Below are 26048 nucleotides of genomic sequence, written 5' to 3'. Positions count from 1 at the left end.
ATCTTAAGTAGCATGTGTTAAAATTTTCAGTATCTTGCGTTCTGTATTTCGCTTGAAAATTCTCGTGGAAAATTGAATTAGGTGCGTGTGGAGAGGACAAAAGAAGTAGTGTGTGAGTGTCGGCAGCGCATTAATAAAGTGCGAGTTGCGGGGCGGAAAGTCGGGAAAATTGAGGGCTGTGGCGCGCGGGCCGCAAGTTGGCACAGCTACTCGCAGTGGCTCTCTCTCTTGCTCGCTCTCTCTGCCAGCAGCGGCGGCTCCATTACTTTATATTGCCGGGCTGATACGGGCGCCGCGCAATCCTGGGCTAAGACCTCGTCAAATCCGCCGTGAGCCGCAGTCAAGACCCTGGAATTATTGTAATAGTCTAACCATATCCCGCAGCTTTGTTCGTCATTTATAAAATCATCAATTATGTCGTCGGCCTCTTCACTCCGCACAAATTAATTTCCCGCTCTTCTTTTTGCCACCTGCTGGACGATTTGGATTAGCGGAAAAGCCTTTTATTGATATTGACAAGAGTTTGTGCAGAAGCTGACCTGGTCAGCGCAGAGTTAGGCAACTATTCGGACATTCGGACCAAGCTGGTTGCATATATCACAAATTTATTTAAAATGACGGGGGTTTCGTATGAGTTTTAAATATAAATTTCAAATTGATTGGATAACATAGAATTCAAAAATTTACAATTTATTTCAATATATCTCGCTACTAAAATTTTAAATTTAAAAAAAATTTATGAAACAATAAACATTGGAGTAAATTATTTTGGTTAAAAGCAAATAAAAAAAATCCTCTTAAATTAATAAAAAAAAATTTAAAACCATGGTTCGGTGTCTTCCTTATTAATTTATAAATTCTTCAAAAATAGTATTACCTACTTTCTTTAGCTTTTTGCAATTCATTTACTATCTGCATTTTTAATTTCTTTCTTATTTTACTTCTAATGTGGAAAACTTCAAGCTTTCTTTTGCTTGAAACAAATTTCCAATTTTGAAGTTGATTTGCACATTTCTCGGATTTGATATCGGAAATGGTTTTCGTTGTTCGCGCGCGCCAACTGCATCTGGGCTGATTTAGAGAATGCGACAATATTGTACTCTCCTTAGATATGTGTCTCGGCTACACACAAAGCCACTTATCTGGCAAACGAGTGATCATAAATCTAACCCGGCGCGGCTGACACATTATATTTGCTCTTCTTCTTCTTTCCTTGAGGACAAAGAAGCATGCTCGAGAGAGAGAGATGATACTTGCTGCACCACTTCTTCTTCTTCTCTGTTTGTATATTTGTGTGTGTGCTCGTTTTACAACGCGCGCTGCCCCTAGGTGAAAATAAGAGCGGGGCCCTTGTCCCCGCCGAGGAAAAGTCACCGCTCCAAAATATATCACAAGGCCAAAGATCATCCCGAAAATGTACAGCTGCGGAGCAAAACGTGTTTGGAAAATAAGCTTCAGGTCTAAATATTGGCAAAATTTTGAAATAAAAAAAAAAAATTATATTTAAAAGAAACTGCAGAATTTTTCAAGAATAAATATCAAATTTAACTAGAATTCTTGAGAATCATGTAAATTTTATTCAAATCGAAACAAATTTTATTTTAAATAAAATCTATTTTATTATATTTAAAGTTGAAGAATTTTAAATTTTTTATAAATGGTTTTTATTTAAAAAGAAAACTGCCAACTTATTCAACGTAAATTCATTTGAAGAATTTTAATTTAATTTATTCTTTTTCTTCTGTTTGCACTCTGCTTGTTTTCGTCCAACATTGCACGGTCTTTTTTCGCATTTTTTTCTCGCCTCTCATTTTTATGTTTCGGAGCAGCCTTGCACTTTTACTCTCTTTCTCTCTCTGTGGCGAGAAAAAAAGCGCCTCTCTTCTTGCACGACGAGGACCACCGCGCGCGTGATTTATGCCCTGCCGCCGGCGCAGAGGTGAAGATAACAAAGTAATGCCCTATCATCCAACCTTTGCTTACCTTTTACTCTCATTCAGTCATAAAACCGACGCGTCTCGCTCTGCTCCCTGCGTGCGATGCGCAGTTGTTGCACCCGCCGGGAATAAAAATAGTACACACACCTAGGAAAGGAAACCGTAGAAGAACCTCCGTAACTATGAAAAGGAAGAACAAACAAATGTGTTTCTTTTTTGTTTGGAAAAATTCAGGTTATCTCCAGATTTAAAACGGGCAATTCAAAAATATAATTTTAGCAGGAGAATTTCTAGATCGAGGGTTGTTAAGCTCCATGGATTTAAATTTTAAACTTATTCAAATTGACGCTAATGAAAAAACTGAGATCAATCTTTTTTTAATTCTTACAAGTTAGCTATTTTCATTAAGGTTCTTTTCTTTTTGCGATTTTCTCAAAATATTTCATTTTTTAATCAATTCCTTGTTGGTAAATTTTAAAGTTTCTGGTCTAAATGAAAAATTTCTATCAGATTTTTTATTTCTTCCAAAAAAAATTAAGCCTATTGTCCGCAATTTACTAAAAATTATCCAAAGGAGATTAAAGGATTGATGCGAGATAATATTTAGGTATAAAAAAGTATTTTTCCCCCTCAAAAATGAAATTATGCTCCAAAAATTAAATATTTTTTTGTACTATTTTGCTCAACACTAAAAACATTACAGTTCACTTATCTTTTTGTTTAATATTCATCCATTTATCCAATTTGTCCTTATTGTAATAAAAATTTCTTGAGCAGACTTAAAATATCGCTTATTGAATTATTTCATTTTGCTTTATTTTCTAAATTATCCTTCCTTATTTCTGAAGACGTTGCTTGTTACCAAAATTTCTCTATTTTAGAGCATTATTTTGATAGGATTGAGAGAAAAAAGTGAGGAGCATTGTGTGATAATAATGCAAAATGGTTTCTGGCGGCGGCGTCGTCTCTGGGCAAAGACGTCGCAAAAGAGCCGCCTGCTTTTGTTTTATCGATCGCGTGTGCTCTGCGTGCGTGCTATGTGTGTGTATGTATGTGTAGCATCAGCTAGAGAGGGCACAAATATAAATATACTGCACCGTAGAACACGCTCTGGCTCCTCGGCGGGCGGGCGGGCGGGCGAAACTGTATGGCAAGAAGGAGGTGGAGAGATTTGTGCGGCGGCTATGATGCAAACAGCCAGTTGTATGTTCCAAAGCGGCACAGAAGAGGGGATCCGTTTTAATTAGTTTGTCTTCCAGTTAAGAAGACAACCGCACACACACACTCTCTGGACCGGGGGCTCTTCAAAAGGCCGCAACCACTTTGCCGAAAATCCATGTTCCATTTTGATTCTTTTATAAACAGAAATTCAGTTTATGTAAATTTTCGTAATTAAATTTGTGATTTATTTTTTAAAAAAAATCCAGGAAAAATGCAAAAATTTTCACAGTTGTCTGAAAATTCCCACCAAAACCTTTGTGAGGGTTCAAACTTGGAAAAATGAGAGTAAAAATGGGCTTCCTCCTAATTGCAATTTTGTATTGATTTATTATTAAAAAAAAAAAATGGCCCTACCGGTTTTCGTTAGGACTTTATTTTATAGAAAAAGAACATTTTCAATGAAATCTGCTATGAAATTCCCTATAATTTTTTTTTATCTTTAAAAGCCTGGTAACTTTTGAACTATATTTTATTCCCAAAATATCAAAGATGCAGATTAACCTTTTTAATAAAATCATTTATTAATTCAAATGCTTCCGATAAGGTATATTTAATTTGGAGTACCTTTGGAAACAAAAATCATTTGGAAAAATCAGCCTAACAATAATATTGACGTTAACTTTTGGCGCCATTTATAACCAAAACCAATACTTAAAACCAACTTGTTCATACAGGATTAAGAATTACTGCTGAAATTAAAATCAACGGATCAATTCTTTAGAATGAGAAATTTCCACCTTTTTTGGTGGGAGCTTTTTTATTTAAAAATTCCTTTTTTTGTAAAGAGAGAAAGAATAAAAAGATACAATTTGTACAAGAAGGAAAAGAGGCTTAACTTGCAATATCCAATTAATTTCCCTGTTTTTCATTAAATTCCCTTTCAGTAAGCGAATTTTTTTATGATTGTTTTTTGCTCAACATTTCTTGTCGGTTTTTCGAAGAGCCCTCGCCACACTGCTGCTCTTCTGCACAACAAAGCCCTCGAGAATTAATGATTGTGTGCCTCTTTGCAGCAGCAACATGCTGCAGAAATGCTGATAATAAAAATAAAGGATCCGCGCGCCGCGCCACACCAGAATAAAGCAGAGCGGCTCCATCAGAGGGAAACAAAAGAGTCGAGCGCGCGCCACGCACACACACACATACAAAGAGAGAAACGGAGATAATTACTGCCGGAATGAAAAGCGCAGTCAGCCAGAAATCTGCTGGAAATTGGCCGAATCATGCTGCTTGTCACGGCAAATAAAGGGGTTATTGCGAAATTCCTGCAATGCCAACAAATAATAAGTTCAAATAAAGCTTTCTTCACAATTTTGTTTATCTTGATGCACAGTTAAATTTTAAAATTATTGCAAATTCCACTTATTTATTTTAATCAAAATTAATGGTTAAATTATTACAACTGAAATCATATTAAATTAAATTTATTGAAAAACTGGACAATTCTAGGAAATCAACTATTTTTTTGATTAAATTAATATATATTATTAATTAAAATGACTAAATTTATTTTAAACAACTACCTAAAAATACTAAATCCCGTAAAAGATGATCTTTTAAGAAATTTAACATAAAAAACTTGTCAAAGAAGTAAAATTACGATGGGATTTTAACTATACATTAGACTAAATTTAAATAAACATTGATTAAGAAAAGGAAAAAAAAGAAAACGCTTTTTTAACTAGGGCAAAACCCTTTTCTTCACTTGTAAAAAAACATCTCTACAGTAAAAATCTGCTAGACTATTCATGAAAAATTTGGAATACTATAAAATTTAATGTTTATTTTTTCATCAAATTATTCATTGTTATGAAAAAACGAGATAAAAAGTCTTTTAGTAACGATTATAAGAAAATTCCTTTTGTAAATTTTCCGAGCCTTATGAATATTTTATTCATATGACAGAAAATTTTCCACCAGTTATTTGTTTTAATTTTTTTTATGCGCCACTCTTCTTCGGTTCTTTCGCCCCTTTTGTATTATGGTGTAGCAAAAAACAAACGCCGCCGCCGCCGCTCTCTCCAATTTAAAAAGCAAACACGGCGGGTCCATCGCCGTGTCATTCAAAACTCTTTATTTCGGAATCGGCGGCGTGATTGCTTTGCTGCGACACGCACGCCGAGGGCAGGCGTGATGTATTGAATGTTTAACTAGGCGCGAAAGGGAGAGAGAGAGAGACACGTGCCGCCCCCGGGGGTGGCAACTGCTGGGGGCGCGCGTGTAATATTCCGGCGCGCCGACGACGCATCGAGTGTGTAATGAGATTAGTCGGCGAAATAATATTTATCCGGCGTGCCGAGGGAAATTTTCAATGAGGCGCGCGCCACTCGCGTAATAAGCTTAGACGTGTAATCCCTTTGGCTACAAAACGGTACGTGTGCCTGGTCTAGGCGCGCACTTCAAAGAATTTTCGCCATTAGCCGGATAAGTTTACCGTCGGCAAATATAATGGAAATTGCCAGTGTCAAATTACAGCGATTTCTGATCTGAAATTAAATATTAATTTCCTAAATAACTCAAGTTTCTAGTTGAAAAGTTTTATTTCAATTAAAATTGGATTTACATACCTAAATTATCTGTTTTTTTTTATAGTATTTTAGTGTTAAAAATTAAGTAAAAATCGAGGTTGTAATATTTTATTGGAAAACGCTGTTTTTTTTTTTTTTTAAACTAAATATTTAACAAAATATGTAAAAGTTGAAAATTTTTGTCCCGCCCTATACATTTGAAAAATTGAGAGCCCTGAGAGGTCTTTGTGGTTTTCTACCACAAAATATATTGAGGAATATCGCATTGAAAATTGACTTCTTTATGAATTTCTCCATGTAAGAAAATCTTAAACAAGGAATAAAACTCAAAATGCTATTAGGATTGCGGCGGATGAGATATTTTGGATCTTACTTAGAAGTTTTATCAAAATTCTTGCTATAGTGGTGGTGCCCAAAATTCCTTTTTTTAATAATTTTTTTTTTTACAATCGAATGAAACATTGTGAATTGTAACAATGTGGACAAATAAGGACAAAAATCTAGAGGTCACTGTAAAAATATTGAAAAAGATATCCTACTAAATAATGAAAACTTTTAGTTGAGCACATTTTTAAACAACATGTGTCAGTTATATAATCCAGTAAAATTTAATGTTCATTTGTAATGCTGTTGAAATTCACTTGAATTTTAAAAGGAATTTAAAAAGAAACTAAACAACCTGAAACCTGATTAACCACCAAAAATTAAGCAGCCAGTGGTTGATTTAAAAGCTGAAACCTGTGATCCACTCTTTAGGTCTTTGATGTCAAATATATTGGAGACTCAATGTCCATTTTTGAAAGAAAAACATTGTCAATTTTAATTATAAGAGTGAATAAATTAATCTAAAAGATCCATCTTTTATTATCAATTAATAAATTTTAGTTACAGATTCAAATCCTTTTTGCATAACACATTTTGCAATGTGTTACAAAATGATCCACTTAAATTTAATTTCGTCTGATGCGCGTTCCAATCGAGGTTTTTGCCGTGTGTTGTTTTGATGATCCAATTAGGTTTGGAAAAAACGCCAGTGTGTACATTAGATTAGCGTGGCCATAAAGTGTGTCTATTGCAAATATGACGAGAGACTTTTATTGATTGCCACTTTATTGCCTGGCACCAAACAGTAGTCGTAAACGCTTCTCCATATCAAACTGAACTTGAGAGCATTCAACAAAAATTCGAAATTTACAACCACCTCTATATCACGGCGCGTTTTTTACCACTTCTGATAATCGCGACCCAATAAAAAAAAATAATAAAATATATATTTACGAACTGAAACATTTTGGTTTAGAATTTTCTTATTATCCATAGATGGTCAAAAATAAAAATAATTTATTTATTTTTTATAAAATTTGCACTTTAAAATTACAGGAAAGATAAAAAATTGTAAATTTTCATTCGAATTTCTAAAAAATTGTCAGCTTTTGAGCAAAGAAACATTTATTGAACCAAAGTTAAATCAACCAAATTATAAAAAAAAATCATTAAAAATAACACTCATTAATTAAGATCCGATTATTTCTGATTTATGATCGTATGTTTGTTGATATCTTTTTACCAACTGACTCGGCATTGGCACAATTTACAAAACCATATATTTTTACACTCCGCAAATGCACGGACGCGCATTATTATATTTTTTATCTTGCGAATGTTTGCATGCCGAAAAGGATCCGATTAGATTTGTGTCAACCGGCGTGGGGAATTTCGACGGAAACCGGCCCGATTCGGTTCACAATTAGTGAGATTGCGTCGCGCTACTCTTTTTACTTTTATCTCTGTCTCGCGGCTTCTATTGATTTGATTATCGCGCGCGCGGCCAATAAATTAATTCATCAAAATTCGGTGACAACTGCAAACACGCCCGCGGTATGTCGATTGCTCTACGCGCGTCGCGCATTTTGTCGACCCAAAATCACACACACCCTTCCTTATCAACGCGAAAATAATGTGCGTGGCCATTGCGGTAAAAATTTCACAATTATCCTCTTTATAACTTTATTTAATCTCGAAAACGAAGAACAGTTTCTGAAAGTTTGGACAAAACTATTAAAAAAATTTTTTATAAAAATTACATAATCTCTGTTTCAAACTAAATTAAATCAAAATATATTTGTAATTAAAATTTCGGCAGATTAGAAAATTAAAATAAAACATAATTATAAATTGTATCACTTCGAACAACATTTAGACTGAAATATAATTTTTTTTGCCAGTCAAAAATTTGGATCAAATATAAGAAATTTTTATCATTTTTATTGTTATTATTTTTTGTTTCTGATTGATACGATGGTCACATTGTTCAAGTTCCATCATTGGAAAACAATCTTTCTACTGTTATTTAAAAAATAATTTTTAAATAAATTCAATTTTATTTTATTATACAAAATTCATTTGTTTCGTCATATTTATATTCATTTTTCTAATATATTCAACATTTATCTTGATTAAAGCACCTTTTCCTATAGAAATTGTTTCATTTCAACTCCACAAGTTCAAACTCATTCAAAGTTGTGAACAAAAACCTTTTTTTAATTAATTTATAATCGTTATCATGCCAGCTCACGTCATTTTAAAAATATCTCTAATTTTATTTAGTATAGAAAATTGCCTGATTTTATTTACAATTTTTTTAAATTAACTATGATGGCAAAAATACTATGTGTTAATGTTAAAAATTTTCCTTTTTTAGTATTTTTTCATTTACCACCAAGAATTATCTTATTTTTATTTTTAAAATGAATTTCTTCACTTCCACGATCGTCACCTCGAGAGGCAATTTCTTCAATCAAGATTTTTAATACGACTTTGTTGGGGCAACATGAATCGGAAATTTCATTTATTTAATAAAATCTTTATCATCTGCATAATTTTTTACGCGCGTCAAAAAAATTTTTTTTATAAACAAAAATTGTTCATTTGAATTTTGTGAAAATTTGATAATCGAAATTTCGCTTCCAAGGGCAGGTGCGCGTCGCGCGGTGATAAATGGTTTGTTTCAGCCGCTCTTGGATAAAATGATGGATGGCGGTGCGCGACGCGGGACAGGTAGCTTGAAAACGCGACTCAACGCACTGACATTTATCAACACACACGCGCACACGCCGCGCGCTTCATTCGCTCGCGGCCCCCAATGCAAAAATCCACTCGGCTGCCATTCACCGGATTGAGTGAGTGGCCGAGAGAAATCGACAGAATTGACTCGCGTTTAAAATAAACCTGTAATAAGAATCAATTTAAGCGATCATTTCAGTCCTAAATTCAAATTTCAAAATAAATTTAATGAATTATGAAATACAAAATTATTTTCCTCGTGCAATAATAATTATTGTTTTATATTATTCCACATTGTTTGCATTTAATTTTTATAGTCTTTCGAAAATATATTATAAAAATTTAAAAAAAAAAATATTTCCATAGAACCATTATTTTAATTTTTTTAAGAAATCAATTTTTGAATCCTTTTTCACTTTTTTCTGCAGTTATGGTTGATTTTTATTTTATACATATGAGAAGCTTATTACTTAATTAATTGCTTGAAGAAAACATTTTTGCTTTTAATATTTGGCCCTACTTAAAATTTTGGATGTTTTGTGAATTGGAATAGTTGCAAGACAAAGGCGCCGCAACATAAATTTCCTTTCTCTCTCGGTGGGTGCTGTCGCATGTGATTATTTAATATGTAAAGCAGGTAAAGCCAGAGCGATATGGCAGCCCGAGGAGCGCCTCTGCAGCCAATAAATCCCTTAATTTCCTTTTGAATCAAAACAGCAGAGCGACCCTTCTTCATGCATATGGAGGCGCTTCCGAGCAACCCTTTTCCTCCCTCTCGCATTTCACCTTGCTCAGCGTGGCAAATCCAAATTTTGCAATTTAAACGTACAAGAGACTGTGTGGTTATTCAAATTTATTAAATCCTTGATGGAATACAAAATGCTGCGAAATAATTAAACGAATGTTTGAGAATTCGGAAACTTCTTCATTATAAAATGTCTTCAAAGCAAAAATATACAATTTAATTACTATCAAGGACAAAAAAGGCTTGGAAAAATTGAAAACCAGGTATTGAAGATCATGATGGAGCCAAAATTTTATTTAAAACTTATTTTCGAACGAAAGTAGTAGTATTAAACTTTTATGTTTGTTTTTCTGGAAATGAGAATTTATTTCATAAAAGTTTGAAACTCTTACAAAGATGTACCTAAAAATAATAATCCACAGCTATAAATAATAACGCGCCATAGAATCATTTTTGCTTAAAATTGATGCTTGTTAAAAAAAAAACGAATTAATGTTATTTAAATTTTCTAATCGATCATTCTGTTTGCTAATCGTCCAAACCATCCCCTAGGACAATGGGGCATTTGGCTGGCCTTATGTGCGTCTCTTCTCTTAAATAGATGCGCCATCTGCGAGTCAATTGACCGTGAAACCGAAAACAGATTGCGCGGCGCAATCGCTTTTAATTAGCATACGGCTAAAAAACGAGTCTCACCCTCTGTGCGCCGCTTTTCCCCCGGGGGTGCGGAAGCGCATTAACTAATGGCTAAATGCGCCGTGTGTGTGTTTTGCCCGCCGCACATCATCACTTGCTGCTCATTTGAAATTCAAAACAGTTAAAAAAAAAATAAGATATAAGCATAAATTATTAATCTCGGCACAATCTGCTTGAACTATGGCTAATTCTAGGATTCTTGTGCTATTTTTTGAAGACTTTATTTTCAAATAATCATAAATTTTACTTTTCAAACAAAATTTCTAGCAAAATAAAATCACATTTATTTATTGTTTAAATTTATTTGCATGCTCAAAAGTGCAAAAAATCTAGATTTAAATCATGAATACTAAGTATGTGATCACGCAAGGTCAAACTTATTTCCTAGCTTTTGTTTCTTCTTTTCATCGTTGTCGTTTGATTTTTTCTTGCCTTTTAAAATATTTATTCCAACTTTATTCTTATTCTTTACACTTCCCTTGATTGCATTTTTCTCCGTGTTTATTTTCTTTTCGTTCTTCACCTTTACCTTTTTCTCTCCTTTATCAAAAATTTTCTCCTTCTTCTCACTCTTTTCTTTTTTCCCGCTTTTAGATCCACTCTGCTTTACCTTCTTTTGCTCCTCATTCTCCTTTTTAGATTTCTTTACTTTTTTCACTTTTCCATTTTTCTTGTCTTCCTTGGCCTCTGCATTCTCTTTTGCCTTGTTAACCTTTTTGACTTTCTTCTCTTTCTTATTCTTTCCCGTTTTTCTCTTTGGATTCTTCTTGCTCATTTTTTTGTCAATTTTTATTTTCTCTAGATTTATCTTTTTCTCTCCTTTCATGACCTTTTTTACTTTTTTCTCCTTATTTCCATTTTTATCCTTTTTATATCCGCTCTGCTCCTTTTCTTTCATTTCTGATTTAAATTTCTTGGCTTTTTCTTTTTTCTTGTCTTTATTGACATCTTTGTGCTTGTTAACTTCAACAACTTTCTTCATTTTTTTCAGTTCATCGCCTCCTGCTTGCCTTTTCTTTGCGTTTGGCCTTAAAATGTTTCCGTTGCACTGATTTAAATTGTTGTACTGTTTTGTACACCGTTTCGATGCAACTGTAAAAAAGAAGAAGGTATCAAAAGACTTTTTTACCTTCAAAATACTCACCAACTGCTGGACAGCTCTGCATTAAAAAAGAATTACTTATAATTAAGAAAAATTCCAAATGTTATGTTTTACGCTGAACGTTTTGAGAAGAACACACTGCAACACGACAAAAGGTTTTCCAGGGCACGAGGCCCGAACCGTCGCAAAGCTAGGAATTGCCAGACCTAATTTTTTATTTTATTGACCAAATTTGTAAAATTATTTTTCGTGGTCTACCCTGAGTTGTAGAAATACATTCGGTTACTGCTGCTGAAATTATTGATTTCCACGCATTGTCAGTTTGCGCCAGGGTGAGCAAATCGATAAGTTTTGCCTCATCAATAACGTTGTTTGAGGACATCTAGAATTATTCATATTTCAATGGACGATTTCAAAGGAAGGAAAATTTCATACGGCTCCCTTTGCAATCAGATAGCAGTTAACGAAACACTGCAATTTTTACGTCAGTCAAAATTTTCAAGTCTGAAAAAAGATAATAAAACCTACAGCTTTCGGAGCCAATGCCCGTTGAACCCTTTTACTTCGGAAATTAATAGAGTTGGGAGGCGAATTAGTGAAGCGCTGCTGCTTGTTCAGCGTGAAAACGTTGAACGCGTTAAGGGCAACTCTGGTCACCTGGCACGTTTTCTCAAGCCTGTTGAAAGGGACCAGAAACCTAGGTGGACTAGCACAGCACTTGGCCACGTTCTGAAGGCAACGGATATCTATTAAGGCTAAAAAATAACTTATTACCGCATAACTCTTGGACGGGCAGTTTTTTGGTTGGACCGGAGACACCGTAATCAGAGTCGAAGTTGTTAATTGAGTAGTAGAACTGAGTCCCGTCGTTGTTGAACCTACAATATTGGTGGAACCGGCTGTTGTTGCATCGGCTATAGTGGTAGATCCAGTCGTTGTGGTCGAAACAGCAGCAGCGGTTCCAGTAGATTTTGACTCTGCAGTGGTGGTAGTTCCTGTTGTAATTGCAGTAGTTTCAGACGCTGTTGCCGCCACAGTTGAAGTACTTCCAGTGTTTGTTGACACTGCTGAAGTGCCGGTTGTTGTTGAAGCTGCATTTGTGGTTCCAGTAGTTGTCACAAATGAACTAGCAGCATTTGTGGCTCCAGTAGTTGATGACGCCGTAGTATGAGTTCCAGTTGTTGATGCTGCTAATGTTGTTGAAGCCAGAGTTGAAAAAGTTACCGGTGTTGTTGACACCGCAGAAGTGCCGGTTGTTGTTGAAGCTGCATTTGTGGTTCCAGTAGTTGTCACAGATGAACTAGCAGCATTTGTGGCTCCAGTTGTTGATGACGCCGTAGTAGGAGTTCCAGTTGTTGATGCTGCTAATGTTGTTGAAGCCAGAGTTGAAAAAGTTACGGGTGTTGTTGACACCGCAGAAGTGCCGGTTGTTGTTGAAGCTGCATTTGTGGTTCCAGTAGTTGTCACAGATGAAGTAGCAGCATTTGTGGTTCCAGTAGTTGATGACGCCGTAGTAGGAGTTCCAGTTGTTGATGCTGCTAATGTTGTTGAAGCCAGAGTTGAAAAAGTTACGGGTGTTGTTGACACCGCGGAAGTGCTGGTTGTTGTTGAAGCTGCATTTGTGGTTCCAGACGCTGCATTTGTGGTTTCAGTAGATGTTGATGCCACAGTAGAAGTTCCGGTTGTTGTTGATGTTGCAGTGGAAATAGTTTCTATTTTTGTAGTTGGAGTAGCAGCATTCGTCGACCCAGTAGTTGTTGACTGCGCAGTAGAAGTTCCAGTTGTAATTGATGATGATGCTGCTGTAGTTTCAGATGATGTTGATAATGCAGTGGAAGGACTTTGCGTTATAAATTCAGTAGAAGCAGACGCTGTTGACGTCAAAGGTGAAGTAGTACCGGTTATTGCTGATGTTACAGTGGAAGGACTTTCCGTTGTTGTAGATTCAGTAGTAGCAGACTCTGATGATGACATCAAAGGTGAAGTAGTACCGGTTGATTTTGCAGTGGAAGGACTTTCCGCTGTTGTAGATTCAGTAGTGGCAGACGCTGTTGACGTCAAATGTGAAATATTATCGATTGTTGTTGCAGTGGAAGGACTTTCTGAAGTTGTAGTTTCAGTGGTAGCAGACGCTGATGACGCCACAGGCGAAGTAGTACCTACTGTTGATGGTGCAGTGGAAGGACTTTCCGCGCTCATAGATTGAGTAGAAGCAGACGCTGTTGACGTCAAAGGTGAAGTATTACCGGTTGTTGTTGCAGTGGAAGGACTTTCCGCTGTCGTAGATTCAGTAGTGGCAGACGCTGTTGACGTCAAAGGTGAAATATTATCGGTTGTTGTTGCAGTAGAAGAACTTTCTGAAGTCGTAGTTTCAGTGGAAGCAGACGCTGATGACGCCACAGGCGAAGTAGTACCTACTGTTGATGGTGCATATCAACGTGACAAACTCACAAATTAAATATCTCTGCTAAATGAGCGTCAGGCCCTTCATTAATTTGCAACGCTTATGCAGAATTTATAAATTTTATTAATATCTATTATATCGTGAAATATAAAAAATAATAATCTCTTGCGCATCAGCTTCAGGCGATAGCTTAACAATGCAAACTGCTCAATTGACTGTGAACGACGGAGCAGTGTGCACAACGGACTTTGGCAGTGGCTTTTATACAGACAAGAACCTGTGTACAAAAACCAGCCAGAAAGGACCTTGCGGGGTGAGGAAATCTATTCCTTAAATTTCTGGAGACTTTGATTTGAAAGTATTATTAATTGAAAGCTATGCGATTACACGTCTTGTAATTCTAGATAGACTTACATTAAAAATTTACTGACTGTGGTGTTGTTTTAATCCATGGACATTTTCTCCAAAAATTTATTTAGTGCATTCATGTTAAACACTGGATTAAAATTTTTGAGAAAATGAACAAGTTAACATTAAATATTCACAAGCAAAATTTGTATTGCTCACAATATTTCTGGCTCTTTTTAAAAAAAAAAGTTGTGTAAAGATTTGAAAATTAAATAATTTTAATTGTAAGATGTTTCTTTCATTATTTCTCATCGATATTGTAGGATAATGACAAAGGAAATCCTCTGGTATACTTAGATTGCAATGACAATTTAGTGCAAATTGGTATCACAACAAAGTTTGAAATTCTTGGATCGTGTTTGTCGAAAGCAGCGACATACACGCGTGTTGCACCTTATGTAGCGTGGATAACAGATAAAACGACACGTGAGTTCCAAAATTTGTTTTTTCGGCAGTGGAAAATAATATGAATCAGATTTTAAATTAATTTCCAATACAAAAATCCATAAAAATAATAAACCTCAGCTACAACTGTGGCACCCACAACTACGACTGCTGGCTCTACGGCCTCCGCCACTGCCTCAGGTGGGAATCAAATTTTTAAAATATTGCTATATTGATAATCAGAAGTGGATTTTTTTTTTTTTTTAATTAAATGATGCTATTTCAACTCTCCTTGAATTTTGCGCATCTCAAAGTTCCGATCAGAAAACCTTGTTCCTATAGAAACTTGAATTTAATTTAGGCTACTTTTGACATTTTAACTATTTCCGAATTAATGTTCCGTACTTCTATGTAAATTCAGACTTTTTTTTATAGATAATGTTTGGGAAAAAAACACTAAAATAAAATAAATAAAAAGCATTACAACACATGAGTAAATTTTAATTACAAGCTCAATGTTTACCTGGAACCCTAGAATCAACAACACCGGCTACTGGAGCTACAGATTCGACAACGACTGGAACCACAGAAGAGTCAACAACAACAACCGGGACTCTTGCAGCGTCAACAACAACTGAAATTACTTCAACCATGGCGTCAACAGCGTTTGGAATTACTGAATCTATAACAACAGAAAATCCTTCCACTGCAACAACAACCGTTACTACTTCACCTTTGACGTCAACAGCGTCTGCTACTACTGAAACTACGACTTCAGAAAGTTTTTCTACTGCAACAACAACAGGTACTACTTCACCTGTGGCGTCATCAGCGTCTGCTACCACTGAAACTACGACTTCAGAAAGTCCTTCCACTGCAACAACAACCGATAATATTTCACCTTTCACGTCAACAGCGTCTGCGACTACTGAATCTACGACAGCGGAAAGTCCTTCCACTGTAACATCAACAATAACCGGTACCACTTCACCTGTGACGTCAACAGCGTCTGCTACTACTGAATCTACGACAGCGGAAAGTCCTTCCACTGCACCATCAACAGTAGGTACTACTTCACCTGTGGCGTCATCAGCGTCTGCTACCACTGAAACTACGACTTCAGAAAGTCCTTCCACTGCAACAACAACCGATAATATTTCACCTTTCACGTCAACAGCGTCTGCCACTACTGAATCTACGACATCGGAAAGTCCTTCCACTGTAACATCAACAATAACCGGTACCACTTCACCTTTGACGTCAACAGCGTCTGCTACTACTGAATCTACGAGCGCGGAAAGTCCTTCCACTGCACCATCAACAGTAGGTACTACTTCGCCTGTGGCGTCATCAGCGTCTGCTACCACTGAAACTACGACTTCAGAAAGTCCTTCCACTGCAACAACAACCGATAATATTTCACCTTTCACGTCAACAGCGTCTGCCACTACTGAATCTACGACAGCGGAAAGTCCTTCCACTGTAACATCAACAATAACCGGTACCACTTCACCTTTGACGTCAACAGCGTCTGCTACTACTGAATCTACAAGCGCGGAAAGTCCTTCCACTGAACATAACATTCGGAACGCAATTGTTGATATAAATCCGATAATATAAGCTTGAATTGTCGCAATCAGTGACACTGATCTAGGGAATCACAAAGGGCGCTTCGGATTAAATATTTTTTGACAAAAATAAATTTTTTTCCCATTTTCAGGGTAAGAATATTTTCAGATTTCAAAATATTAGAAAATTTATTTCTTGATCAGCCAGCAATTTGTAGACTTGGCAGAATAAAGCTAAGCTACTGTAGAAAGTATTTCTAAAGTAAAAATTCACATTCAACACGTTGCAAGTACAAAGATGGGCAAATATATGAAATTCAACTTAATTGGTGCTTCACTTATATTCAGACGAATATAACATTCGGAACGCATTTGTTGATATTGTAGCGGTGCCGCGTGAGGGCGCGCACCTCACAGTAAAATCTCCCCCGAGACCCTCCTCGGACCACTCCTTCTTTCTCATGCCGGACACGAACGAGCAACACAAACAAATTCTCTCTGTCCGTCGCAATCTCAAATTATCCGACACCCACGCCTGGGGTAAGCCTTTAATTTACGATTTAGTCCTGAGTGTTAATTTTCCCCATTCAACGAGACATTGCGTTTGTCTGCAAGTGCCATACTCGAGTGACAATATCCAAATACAAAATAACAAATTATTCCGAGTGCAGCCACCATGTGCCATTTACTTAATCTCGCGAATATCTCAATTTCTGAATTAATTTACTCAAATTACATGCACTGCATTATCCCTCAATTGTTCAATAACTTGTTTCTCATTTAAATATGCAAATCTGTTTGATTTTATTTGCTCACATAGCAAGGCCACTGTCGGCCACACAACTCATTAATTATGCAAATTAGCATTCCATCACAATGTTCATTCTCAATTAAACAAATCACCAAATAGGTTTACTCAAACCACACCATATTAAATTCCTGATTAAAATAAAATATTTATTTTTATTATTGTGATATTGATTGTATCTATTTTTTACAGTTCGGATTAAACCTGAATCAAGAACTACCGTCGTTTCATTTCTCAAACGACCCTTCTGTGGCCCAAGCGCCACAGTGGTGCCCAGCCCTTTGGTACTTCAGTAGATGTCTACCGAAGGAACCGGCGATCTCGCCAAAATCAACGCAGTCTCCGAGCCTGACCTTCCGCCCTCGACTGCTGATCAACCACGCTCCCCAGCAGATGCAAACACCTCGGCCTTCTTCGACGAAGTGGCCCGCGACGCTGCGCAACCAACGCCGCCCCTGACCGGCGACCCAGACGCGCAACCTCCACAGGAGCAACCAGATACTCCGCCAGTTTTCAACTTCAGGATCATGGCCAACATCTCGATGCCCATGTTTGAGTACGAGACTGCCATGACTTGGCTGAAACTGCTCGACGACAAATTCGCCGAGGAAAACCTCGCAGACGAGCCCCAGATGTTTCGGTTCCTGCGCGACTTCATCCCTATCAACGGCACACCTGAGTCAATCCTGTGCCACCTGGCACCCATGCCAAAATCTCAGCCCTACACCACGCTCAAGACGGCGATCCTGACACACGTCGAGCCCACTACCCAGGCGCGCGTCCGTCAACTCATGATTGACGAAAGTCCAAATGGCGCAAAACCATCCGAGTTCCTAGCCAGGATGCAGCGCATCGCAGAGTCTGACGCCACTCACCCCATGATGAATGAGATGCTTTTCTCGTGCTGGGCAAACAAGCTGCCCGACAACATCAGGCTGGCCATCAGCGGCGAACGTGACGTCACTGTGGCTGCAGCCAGAGCAGACATGATGGTTGCCAGAGACCACACCAACGCTGTGACACACTCCTTCTCCACACCTGCACCCCAACTTTCTGCCATCAAACACACCACCAACAAAACCAACTCCACCTCTTACTCTGGAGGCACACCCACAAGAGTTGACCGTCTGGAAACCAAACTGGACGACCTGGCTCAGCAAGTCCTGGCCCTCACACAGTCAGTCCAGACCCTGCTGAACAACAAGTCTGACAGCTTCAACAGAGGCAGATCCAGATGGCGCAGCAAAAGTCGCACAGGGGAGCGATCCAAGTCCAGGTACACAGACCTCTTCGATGACGGCAACGCTGCCGGCAAGATCTGTTACTATCACAAAACGTTCCAACTGGACGCCCGCAAGTGCATCACAGGCTGCCGCTACCATTCCAGTCACCAGTCCTTGCAGGCCGCCGCCGCCATCACCCCCACGCCGGCAAAAAAACTAACTGGGCAGGCTGCAGCAGCGGCCACACCCTGCCCCAGTTCACCCGGCCGCCTCTTCATTTTTGACCCCACCTCCAAGATGTCCTTCCTGATGGACACAGGGTCCGACATCAGCGTCCTTCCCCAAAAGTTGTTCCCCCACATGAAACTTCCCCTCCACTACAATCTCACCGCCGCCAATGTGACAGAGATCAAAACGTACGGATTCCACACTCTCAAACTCACCCTCAACCTCAGGAGAACTTTCGAGTGGACCTTCCTAGTGGCTGACGTGGAACACCCCATCATCGGCGCTGACTTCCTGACTCGACATAACCTGGTCGTTGACCTCGGCCTAGCCCAGCTCTCCGACAGGCTGACATCCGTCCACGTCAGAGGTTGCAATCGCCCCGAACCTGCACCCACTGTCAAAATCATTGAGACACAAAACCCTTTTTACCTTCTTTTGAAAGATTTCCCCGACCTGTGCTGCACCTCCTCCAAGCGCAAACCTGCAAAGCACACCACCACTCACCGCATCGTGGTCACCCCTGGAGCACCAGTCTTTGCCCGGTTCCGCAGACTGCCCCCAGACAAGCTGAAAGCAGCCGCAGTTGAGATCCAAAAGCTCATCGACAATGGCGATGCACGCCGCTCAAAGTCCCCATGGGCGTCGCCAGCAACCCTAGTCCCCAAGAAAACACCAGGTACATGGCGTTTCTGCGGTGACTACCGCGCTCTGAATGCTAGGACCGAGCCAGATCGCTACCCACTTCCCCATCTTCACGACTGCACCCACTTGCTGGCCGGCTGTACCATCTTCTCCACCCTAGACCTCGACAGAGCCTACATGCAAGTCCCAGTGGCACCAGAGGATGTCCCAAAAACAGCCATTACGACGCCAATGGGTCTCATTGAATTCCTCTCCATGCCGTTTGGCCTCAAAAACGCAGGACAGACGTTTCAGCGCTTCATCCACGAAATTCTAGGTGACTTACCTTTCGTGTTTGTGTTCATTGACGACTTACTCATTGCCTCTCGTTCTCCAGAAGAACACCGAGAGCACCTTCAACAGGTTTTCCAACGCCTGCAGGACCATGGCCTCCTACTGAACCTCGACAAGTGCGTCCTAGGCGCCACTGAAGTCAGTTTCTTGGGATACTTGGTCAACAAAGACGGAATCACTCCACTACCAAACAAGGTCACAGCAATCAGCGCCTACCCGACGCCCAAGGACAAGCAGGAGCTCCGACGCTTCCTCGGCATGGTAAACTTTTACCATAGATTCCTCCCACAAGCAGCCAAGCTCATGGCCCCTTTGAATTGTCTACAGAATGGACCCAAAGGCCCCAAAAAGGCACCCCTGGAGAGGTGGACAGAGGTTGAGCAAACCGCCTTCGACACCACCAAAGAAGCCCTGGCAAACGCCGCCTGCCTGGCCCACCCAAGGTCAGATGTCCCACTCTCTCTGGTCACCGACGCATCCGACTATGCCGTCGGTGGTGTTGTGCAACAGCTCGTCAACAGCACCTGGCAGCCACTAGCATTCTTCAGCCGCACACTCTCTGCCGCTGAAAAGAAGTACCCTCCGTACGACAGAGAACTCCTCGGCATCTTTGCCTCCATCAAGAAATTCAGGTACCTCCTCGAAGGTCGCCAATTTCAGATTCTCACTGACCATAAACCCCTCACCTTCGCTTTCAGCAAAAACAAAGCCGACTGCTCTCCGCGCCAGCTCCACCATCTCGAGTTCATTGGCCAGTTCTCCACTGACATTCAGTTCATCAAGGGCACTGCTAACTTGGTGGCCGACGCCCTCTCCAGAATTGAGTCCATCTCGACCGCAGTCTCTTTTGAAGCCATGGCTGAAGCCCAAGCAGCTGACACAGACCTCCTCAAATTCCGTAAATTGCCAGATTCACCCCTCAAACTCGAGCAAAAACCCATCCCTAATTCTCCACACATGCTTTGGTGCGACACATCCTCAGGCGCTTCTCGCCCTTTCGTACCACAAAAATTCAGAAAACAAGTTTTTGACTCCCTCCACAACTTGGCCCACCCAGGTGCAAAATCCACACTCCGCCTGGTCTCGGAAAAATTCCTCTGGCCCAACATGCGCCGCGACTGCCTCCTCTGGGCGCGCACTTGCACCCCCTGCCAGTCCTCAAAAGTTACGAGACACACTAAGGCTCCTCTGATTCCGTTTCCAGAGTCAACAGAACGCTTCAAGGACGTGCACATCGACCTCGTCGGTCCACTCCCTGAAGTCGAGGGTTACAAGTACTGCCTCACAATGGTAGACAGATTCACACGCTGGCCAGAAGCCGTCCCACTCAAGCGCATTTCCGCCCTGGACGTCGTCACAGCCTTTCGTTCCAACTGGATCGCTCGCTACGGAGTCCCCGGAACTGTGGTATGCGACCAAGGCCGACAGTTCGAGTCTGACCTGTTTAAGAAATTCAGCAAAAATTTCGGTTTTGAAATTCACCATACTAATGCGTATCATCCGCAGGCAAATGGTATGGTTGAGCGCCTTCACCGCACCATGAAGGCGGCGCTCATGTGCCAGGAGCAAAACTGGATGGCCGCCCTGCCAATGGTCCTCCTCGGTCTCAGGTCTGTCTTCAAGGAAGATCTGCACACCACTCCCTCGCTCCTCGTCTACGGCGAAGAACTCCGGCTGCCCGGAACCTTTTTCGTACGACCCACTCCTCAGCAAGCTGCTGACCTCGCTGCCCAACTCCGCAGTCACTTCGCCACTCTCCTGCCCATTCCGGCTGCCCACCACGGCGGAAAAACATTCTTCGTCCACCCTGACTTGGCCACTGCCACTCACGTGTTCCTGCGCACCGATGCTGTCCGCGGGGCCCTCGAGAAGCCGTACACTGGTCCCTATTCAGTGATCATGCGCAACGCCAAGTCCTTCGTGATCGAGGTTAAAGGTAAATCAAAAGTTGTCACAATCGACAGACTCAAACCTTGCTATCAGCACGCCGAGAAGGAACCAGTTCCGACAGCGCCAGCACCAGTCAAACGAGTGCGTTTCGACCTGCCAACAGCTCAGCAAACTCCGCAGCCTCCACCACCGCCACCAAGTCCTGTCCCGGACACCCCAGAAGCACCTCCGGACAGTCTGGACACTCCTCCAGTAGCACCCTTGCCTCCTACCTCAGCTCCAGGTACACCAGAGACACCTTCGGGCGCCTCTGAGGCAACACCAACAGAGTGGCCACCACTTGAGCCACCTGCAGAACTTCCTCCTCATTCCCAAAGACCAAGAAGTCCAGATTTGGACACCACAGGCGACCTCAGCCTCGACCTCTTCTTCAACTCACCCCCAGTTCTACTTCCGACACCACAAGTGCCTCCGAACACAGCCCAAACCCGAATAACTCGTACTGGCCGGCGCTCCAGACTGCCTGTCTGGACCAAGGACTACGTACTGTCCTGAGCACCTCCGGTGTCATAGGGGGGGCCCCTGTAGCGGTGCCGCGTGAGGGCGCGCACCTCACAGTAAAATCTCCCCCGAGACCCTCCTCGGACCACTCCTTCTTTCTCATGCCGGACACGAACGAGCAACACAAACAAATTCTCTCTGTCCGTCGCAATCTCAAATTATCCGACACCCACGCCTGGGGTAAGCCTTTAATTTACGATTTAGTCCTGAGTGTTAATTTTCCCCATTCAACGAGACATTGCGTTTGTCTGCAAGTGCCATACTCGAGTGACAATATCCAAATACAAAATAACAAATTATTCCGAGTGCAGCCACCATGTGCCATTTACTTAATCTCGCGAATATCTCAATTTCTGAATTAATTTACTCAAATTACATGCACTGCATTATCCCTCAATTGTTCAATAACTTGTTTCTCATTTAAATATGCAAATCTGTTTGATTTTATTTGCTCACATAGCAAGGCCACTGTCGGCCACACAACTCATTAATTATGCAAATTAGCATTCCATCACAATGTTCATTCTCAATTAAACAAATCACCAAATAGGTTTACTCAAACCACACCATATTAAATTCCTGATTAAAATAAAATATTTATTTTTATTATTGTGATATTGATTGTATCTATTTTTTACAGTTCGGATTAAACCTGAATCAAGAACTACCGTCGTTTCATTTCTCAAACGACCCTTCTGTGGCCCAAGCGCCACAATATAAATCCGATAATATAAGCTTGAATTGTCGCAATCAGTGAGACTGATCTAGGGAATCACAAAGGGCGCTTCGGGTTAAATATTTTTTGTCAAAAATAAATTTTTTACCCATTTTCAGGGTAAGAATATTTTCAGATTTCAAAATTTTAGAAAATTTTTTCTTGATCAGCCAGCAATTTGTAGACTTGGCAGAATAAAGCTAAGCTACTGTAGAAAGTATTTCTAAAGTAAAAATTCACATTCAACACGTTGCAAGTACATAGATAGACAAATATATGAAATTCAACTTGATTGGTGCCTCACTTATATTCAGACGAATATAACATTCGGAACGCAATTGTTGATATAAATCCGATAATATAAGCTTGAATTGTCGCAATCAGTGAGACTGATCTAGGGAATCACAAAGGGCGCTTCGGGTTAAATATTTTTTGACAAAAATAAATTTTTTACCGATTTTCAGGGTAAGAATATTTTCAGATTTCAAAATTTTAGAAAATTTATTTCTTGATCAGCCAGCAATTTGTAGACTTGGCAGAATAAAGCTAAGCTACTGTAGAAAGTATTTCTAAAGTAAAAATTCACATTCAACACGTTGCAAGTACAAAGATGGGCAAATATATGAAATTCAACTTAATTGGTGCTTCACTTATATTCAGACGAACATAACATTCGGAACGCATTTGTTGATATAAATCCGATAATATAAGCTTGAATTGTCGCAATCAGTGAGACTGATCTAGGGAATCACAAAGGGCGCTTCGGGTTAAATATTTTTTGACAAAAATAAATTTTTTACCCATTTTCAGGGTAAGAATATTTTCAGATTTCTAAATTTTAGAAAATTTTTTCTTGATCAGCCAGCAATTTGTAGACTTGGCAGAATAAAGCTAAGCTACTGTAGAAAGTATTTCTAAAGTAAAAATTCACATTCAACACGTTGCAAGTACATAGATAGACAAATATATGAAATTCAACTTAATTGGTGCCTCACTTATATTCAGACGAATATAACATTCGGAACGCAATTGTTGATATAAATCCGATAATATAAGCTTGAATTGTCGCAATCAGTGAGACTGATCTAAGGAATCACAAAAGGCGCTGCGGGTTAAATATTTTTTGACAAAAATAAATTTTTTACCCATTTTCAGGGTAAGAATATTTTCAGATTTCAAAATTTTAGAAAATTTTTTCTTGATCAGCCAGCAATTTGTAGACTTGGCAGAATAAAGCTAAGCTACTGTAGAAAGTATTTCTAAAGTAAAAATTCACATTCAACACGTTGCAAAAACAAAGATGGGCAAATATATGAAATTCAACTTAATTGGTGCTTCACTTATATTCAGACGAACATAACATTCGGAACGCATTTGTTGATATAAATCCGATAATATAAGCTTGAATTATCGCAATCAGTGAGACTGATCTAGGGAATCACAAAGGGCGCTTCGGGTTAAATATTTTTTGTCAAAAATAAATTTTTTACCCATTTTCAGGGTAAGAATATTTTCAGATTTCAAAATTTTAGAAAATTTTTTCTTGATCAGCCAGCAATTTGTAGACTTGGCAGAATAAAGCTAAGCTACTGTAGAAAGTATTTCTAAAGTAAAACTTCACATTCAACACGTTGCAAGTACATAGATAGACAAATATATGAAATTCAACTTAATTGGTGCCTCACTTATATTCAGACGAATATAACATTCGGAACGCAATTGTTGATATAAATCCGATAATATAAGCTTGAATTGTCGCAATCAGTGACACTGATCTAGAGAATCACAAAGGGCGCTTCGGATTTGTTATGTTGGTGACTACTGTATATATTGTACTGTTGGTAACACTGTAATAAAGGTTAGAATTATCTTGGAACCCGAACCGACCGGACGTGTTATTCCGTTCTCCGCACTCTACTAGCGGCCAGAGGCCGCCAGGGCCGGCAAGTGGCCGCCCTTGTAACACCTCAAAAACAGGCCACCTCAAGACGTAACAAATGGCGACGAGGAAAAACTAACTTCGGTGAAGGAGGAAGAGGTGAGTGGAGCGAGAAAAGTGTCAGACGGCGACCACGTGCAGCGTGTGGTGATTCCCCAAAATTGGCTTGGGTTGGTGTCCGGAGGCGGACCTGTCCGGCACCAAAAGAGACTTCGAAGGAGCCAACGAAGAGTTTCCGGCGGGAGGAAAGTCGGGCAAGAAGAAATTCTCCGCGTGAGGCTGCGAAAAGCCGGGCGTTACATCAGCCAACAAGGTGAGCTGAGCGTCAGCAGACGTTTTCAAGTCGAGGCGGCCAGCCGGCGAAGTGTGAAAGTCGGTTTGGCCAGAGATCAAGAGTCCCGCGGCCCAGAGTGTTTGCGAGCGAAATCGCAGCGGCAAGAGAAGGGTGAGCAGAGTCGCCTGCCGCAGAGTACGAAGCGTGACAGCCGTTCCTCGGACAAGGGAAGAGGACGGTGTGTGTCGGGGCGTCAGGGAAGGGCGTCGCCGAAAAGGGTCGGAGTGCGACCCAGTGAAGAGCTCTCCCAGGGTGGGAAGCTCACCGTGTTCGTCACCTTCAAGAAAAAGGGCCAGAAGGGAAAGGAGGAAGGAGGAGGACTTGGGCTCGTCATCGTGAGTTCGAGTGGAGAGAGACCACGAGCCAAGTCTTGTCTTCAAGTGCAGAGTCTGCTGAGCGCAAAGAAAGCAAGAAAGAGGAAAGAGAAGGGCGAGATTGAGTCCAGGGAAAACCAGCGGCCACCAGACAGAGGACGTGTGGCGCTGTCGTTCGTACGAGAGAGACGCCAGGAGGAGGCAGCCGCCTTCTCTGGCCAACGTGTGAGTGACTCGGAGGGTGCAACCGTATCCTCGAGCCTTCGACCTGAGTTGAGGGGATCTCCTCAGGGGTCGTTTAAGAAGTGCCAGGCGAACAAGAGCCTGAGGTGAAAATTCCTGAGACGAGGAGGAGAGAAAAGAAGAAAATCAGCAACTGGAATTTCAGGCCGTATCCAGATTGCGTGAACATTTTTCGGTGAAATTAAGTTCAGTGAATATTTGAAATTGAGAATGATTTTTAAGAGTTCTGAGTTGAGAAAGTTTAGAGCAAATTTGAAAATTCAAAAGTTGAAAGTAAATTCAAAATTTCTAGTAAATTTCAAAAGTGCAAAATTTGTAGTTCCAATTCAAGAGTGAATTTAAAGTAGTTCTTAAATTGCATTTTTGAAACCAAATTCTTGTGCATTAATTCTCACAAATTGGAATTATTGATTGATGGATTGATGGTATGACATCTTCTTAATTGTCTTAAAATAAAATAATTAAGTTTTTATCTTAGGCGGGAGATGTTATGTTGGTGACTACTGTATATATTGTACTGTTGGTAACACTGTAATAAAGGTTAGAATTATCTTGGAACCCGAACCGACCGGACGTGTTATTCCGTTCTCCGCACTCTACTAGCGGCCAGAGGCCGCCAGGGCCGGCAAGTGGCCGCCCTTGTAACACCTCAAAAACAGGCCACCTCAAGACGTAACAGGATTAAATATTTTTGGACAAAAATAAATTTTTTACCCATTTTCAGGGTAAGAATATTTTCAGATTTCAAAATTTTAGAAAATT

The 26048-nt window shown here is 40.0% G+C and overlaps 2 protein-coding genes across 8 annotated transcripts in view; one reads left to right on the top strand and one right to left on the bottom strand.

Moving 5' to 3' along the window:
- Positions 1-10494: 10494 nt before the first annotated feature.
- Positions 10495-26048, bottom strand: part of LOC132204688 (uncharacterized) — a 35264-nt gene continuing 19710 nt past the window's right edge. The window contains exons 6-12 of one of the 3 annotated variants that reach the window (XM_059633336.1): positions 12067-13163; positions 11821-12021; positions 11728-11763; positions 11551-11674; positions 11407-11498; positions 11335-11350; positions 10495-11282 (exon numbers count right to left, since the gene is read on the bottom strand). In XM_059633336.1, coding sequence (XP_059489319.1) covers positions 10552-11282; positions 11335-11350; positions 11407-11498; positions 11551-11674; positions 11728-11763; positions 11821-12021; positions 12067-13163 — 2297 coding nt within the window. In that variant the 3' untranslated portion in view covers positions 10495-10551. Of the gene's footprint in view, positions 11283-11334; positions 11351-11406; positions 11499-11550; positions 11675-11727; positions 11764-11820; positions 13164-26048 lie in introns of all 3 variants that reach the window. The other 2 variants (XM_059633335.1, XM_059633337.1) reach the window with 2 other exon arrangements.
- On the top strand, positions 16489-21565 carry LOC132204244 (uncharacterized). 5 transcript variants are annotated; one of them, XM_059632621.1, is made up of 5 exons: positions 16489-16596; positions 17057-19273; positions 19334-20188; positions 20495-21226; positions 21274-21563. In XM_059632621.1, exons 2-5 carry the CDS (start codon positions 17161-17163, stop codon positions 21492-21494), a joined length of 3921 nt encoding a protein of 1306 aa, XP_059488604.1. In that variant the 5' UTR covers positions 16489-16596; positions 17057-17160; the 3' UTR covers positions 21495-21563. The 5 variants fall into 5 exon arrangements, with proteins under 5 accessions (XP_059488604.1, XP_059488607.1, XP_059488606.1 ...); XM_059632624.1 differs by having other exon boundaries at positions 17057-20188; positions 20495-20697; positions 20797-21226; XM_059632623.1 differs by having other exon boundaries at positions 17057-19551; positions 19618-20188; positions 21274-21562.

The sequence above is a fragment of the Neocloeon triangulifer genome, unplaced genomic scaffold (assembly GCF_031216515.1).
Source record: "Neocloeon triangulifer isolate White Clay Creek 2 clone unplaced genomic scaffold, ASM3121651v1 ptg000022l, whole genome shotgun sequence".
Taxonomy (NCBI): domain Eukaryota; kingdom Metazoa; phylum Arthropoda; class Insecta; order Ephemeroptera; family Baetidae; genus Neocloeon; species Neocloeon triangulifer.
The sequence above is the reverse complement of the archived record's forward strand: the minus strand, read 5'-3'. Positions and strand labels throughout refer to the sequence as shown.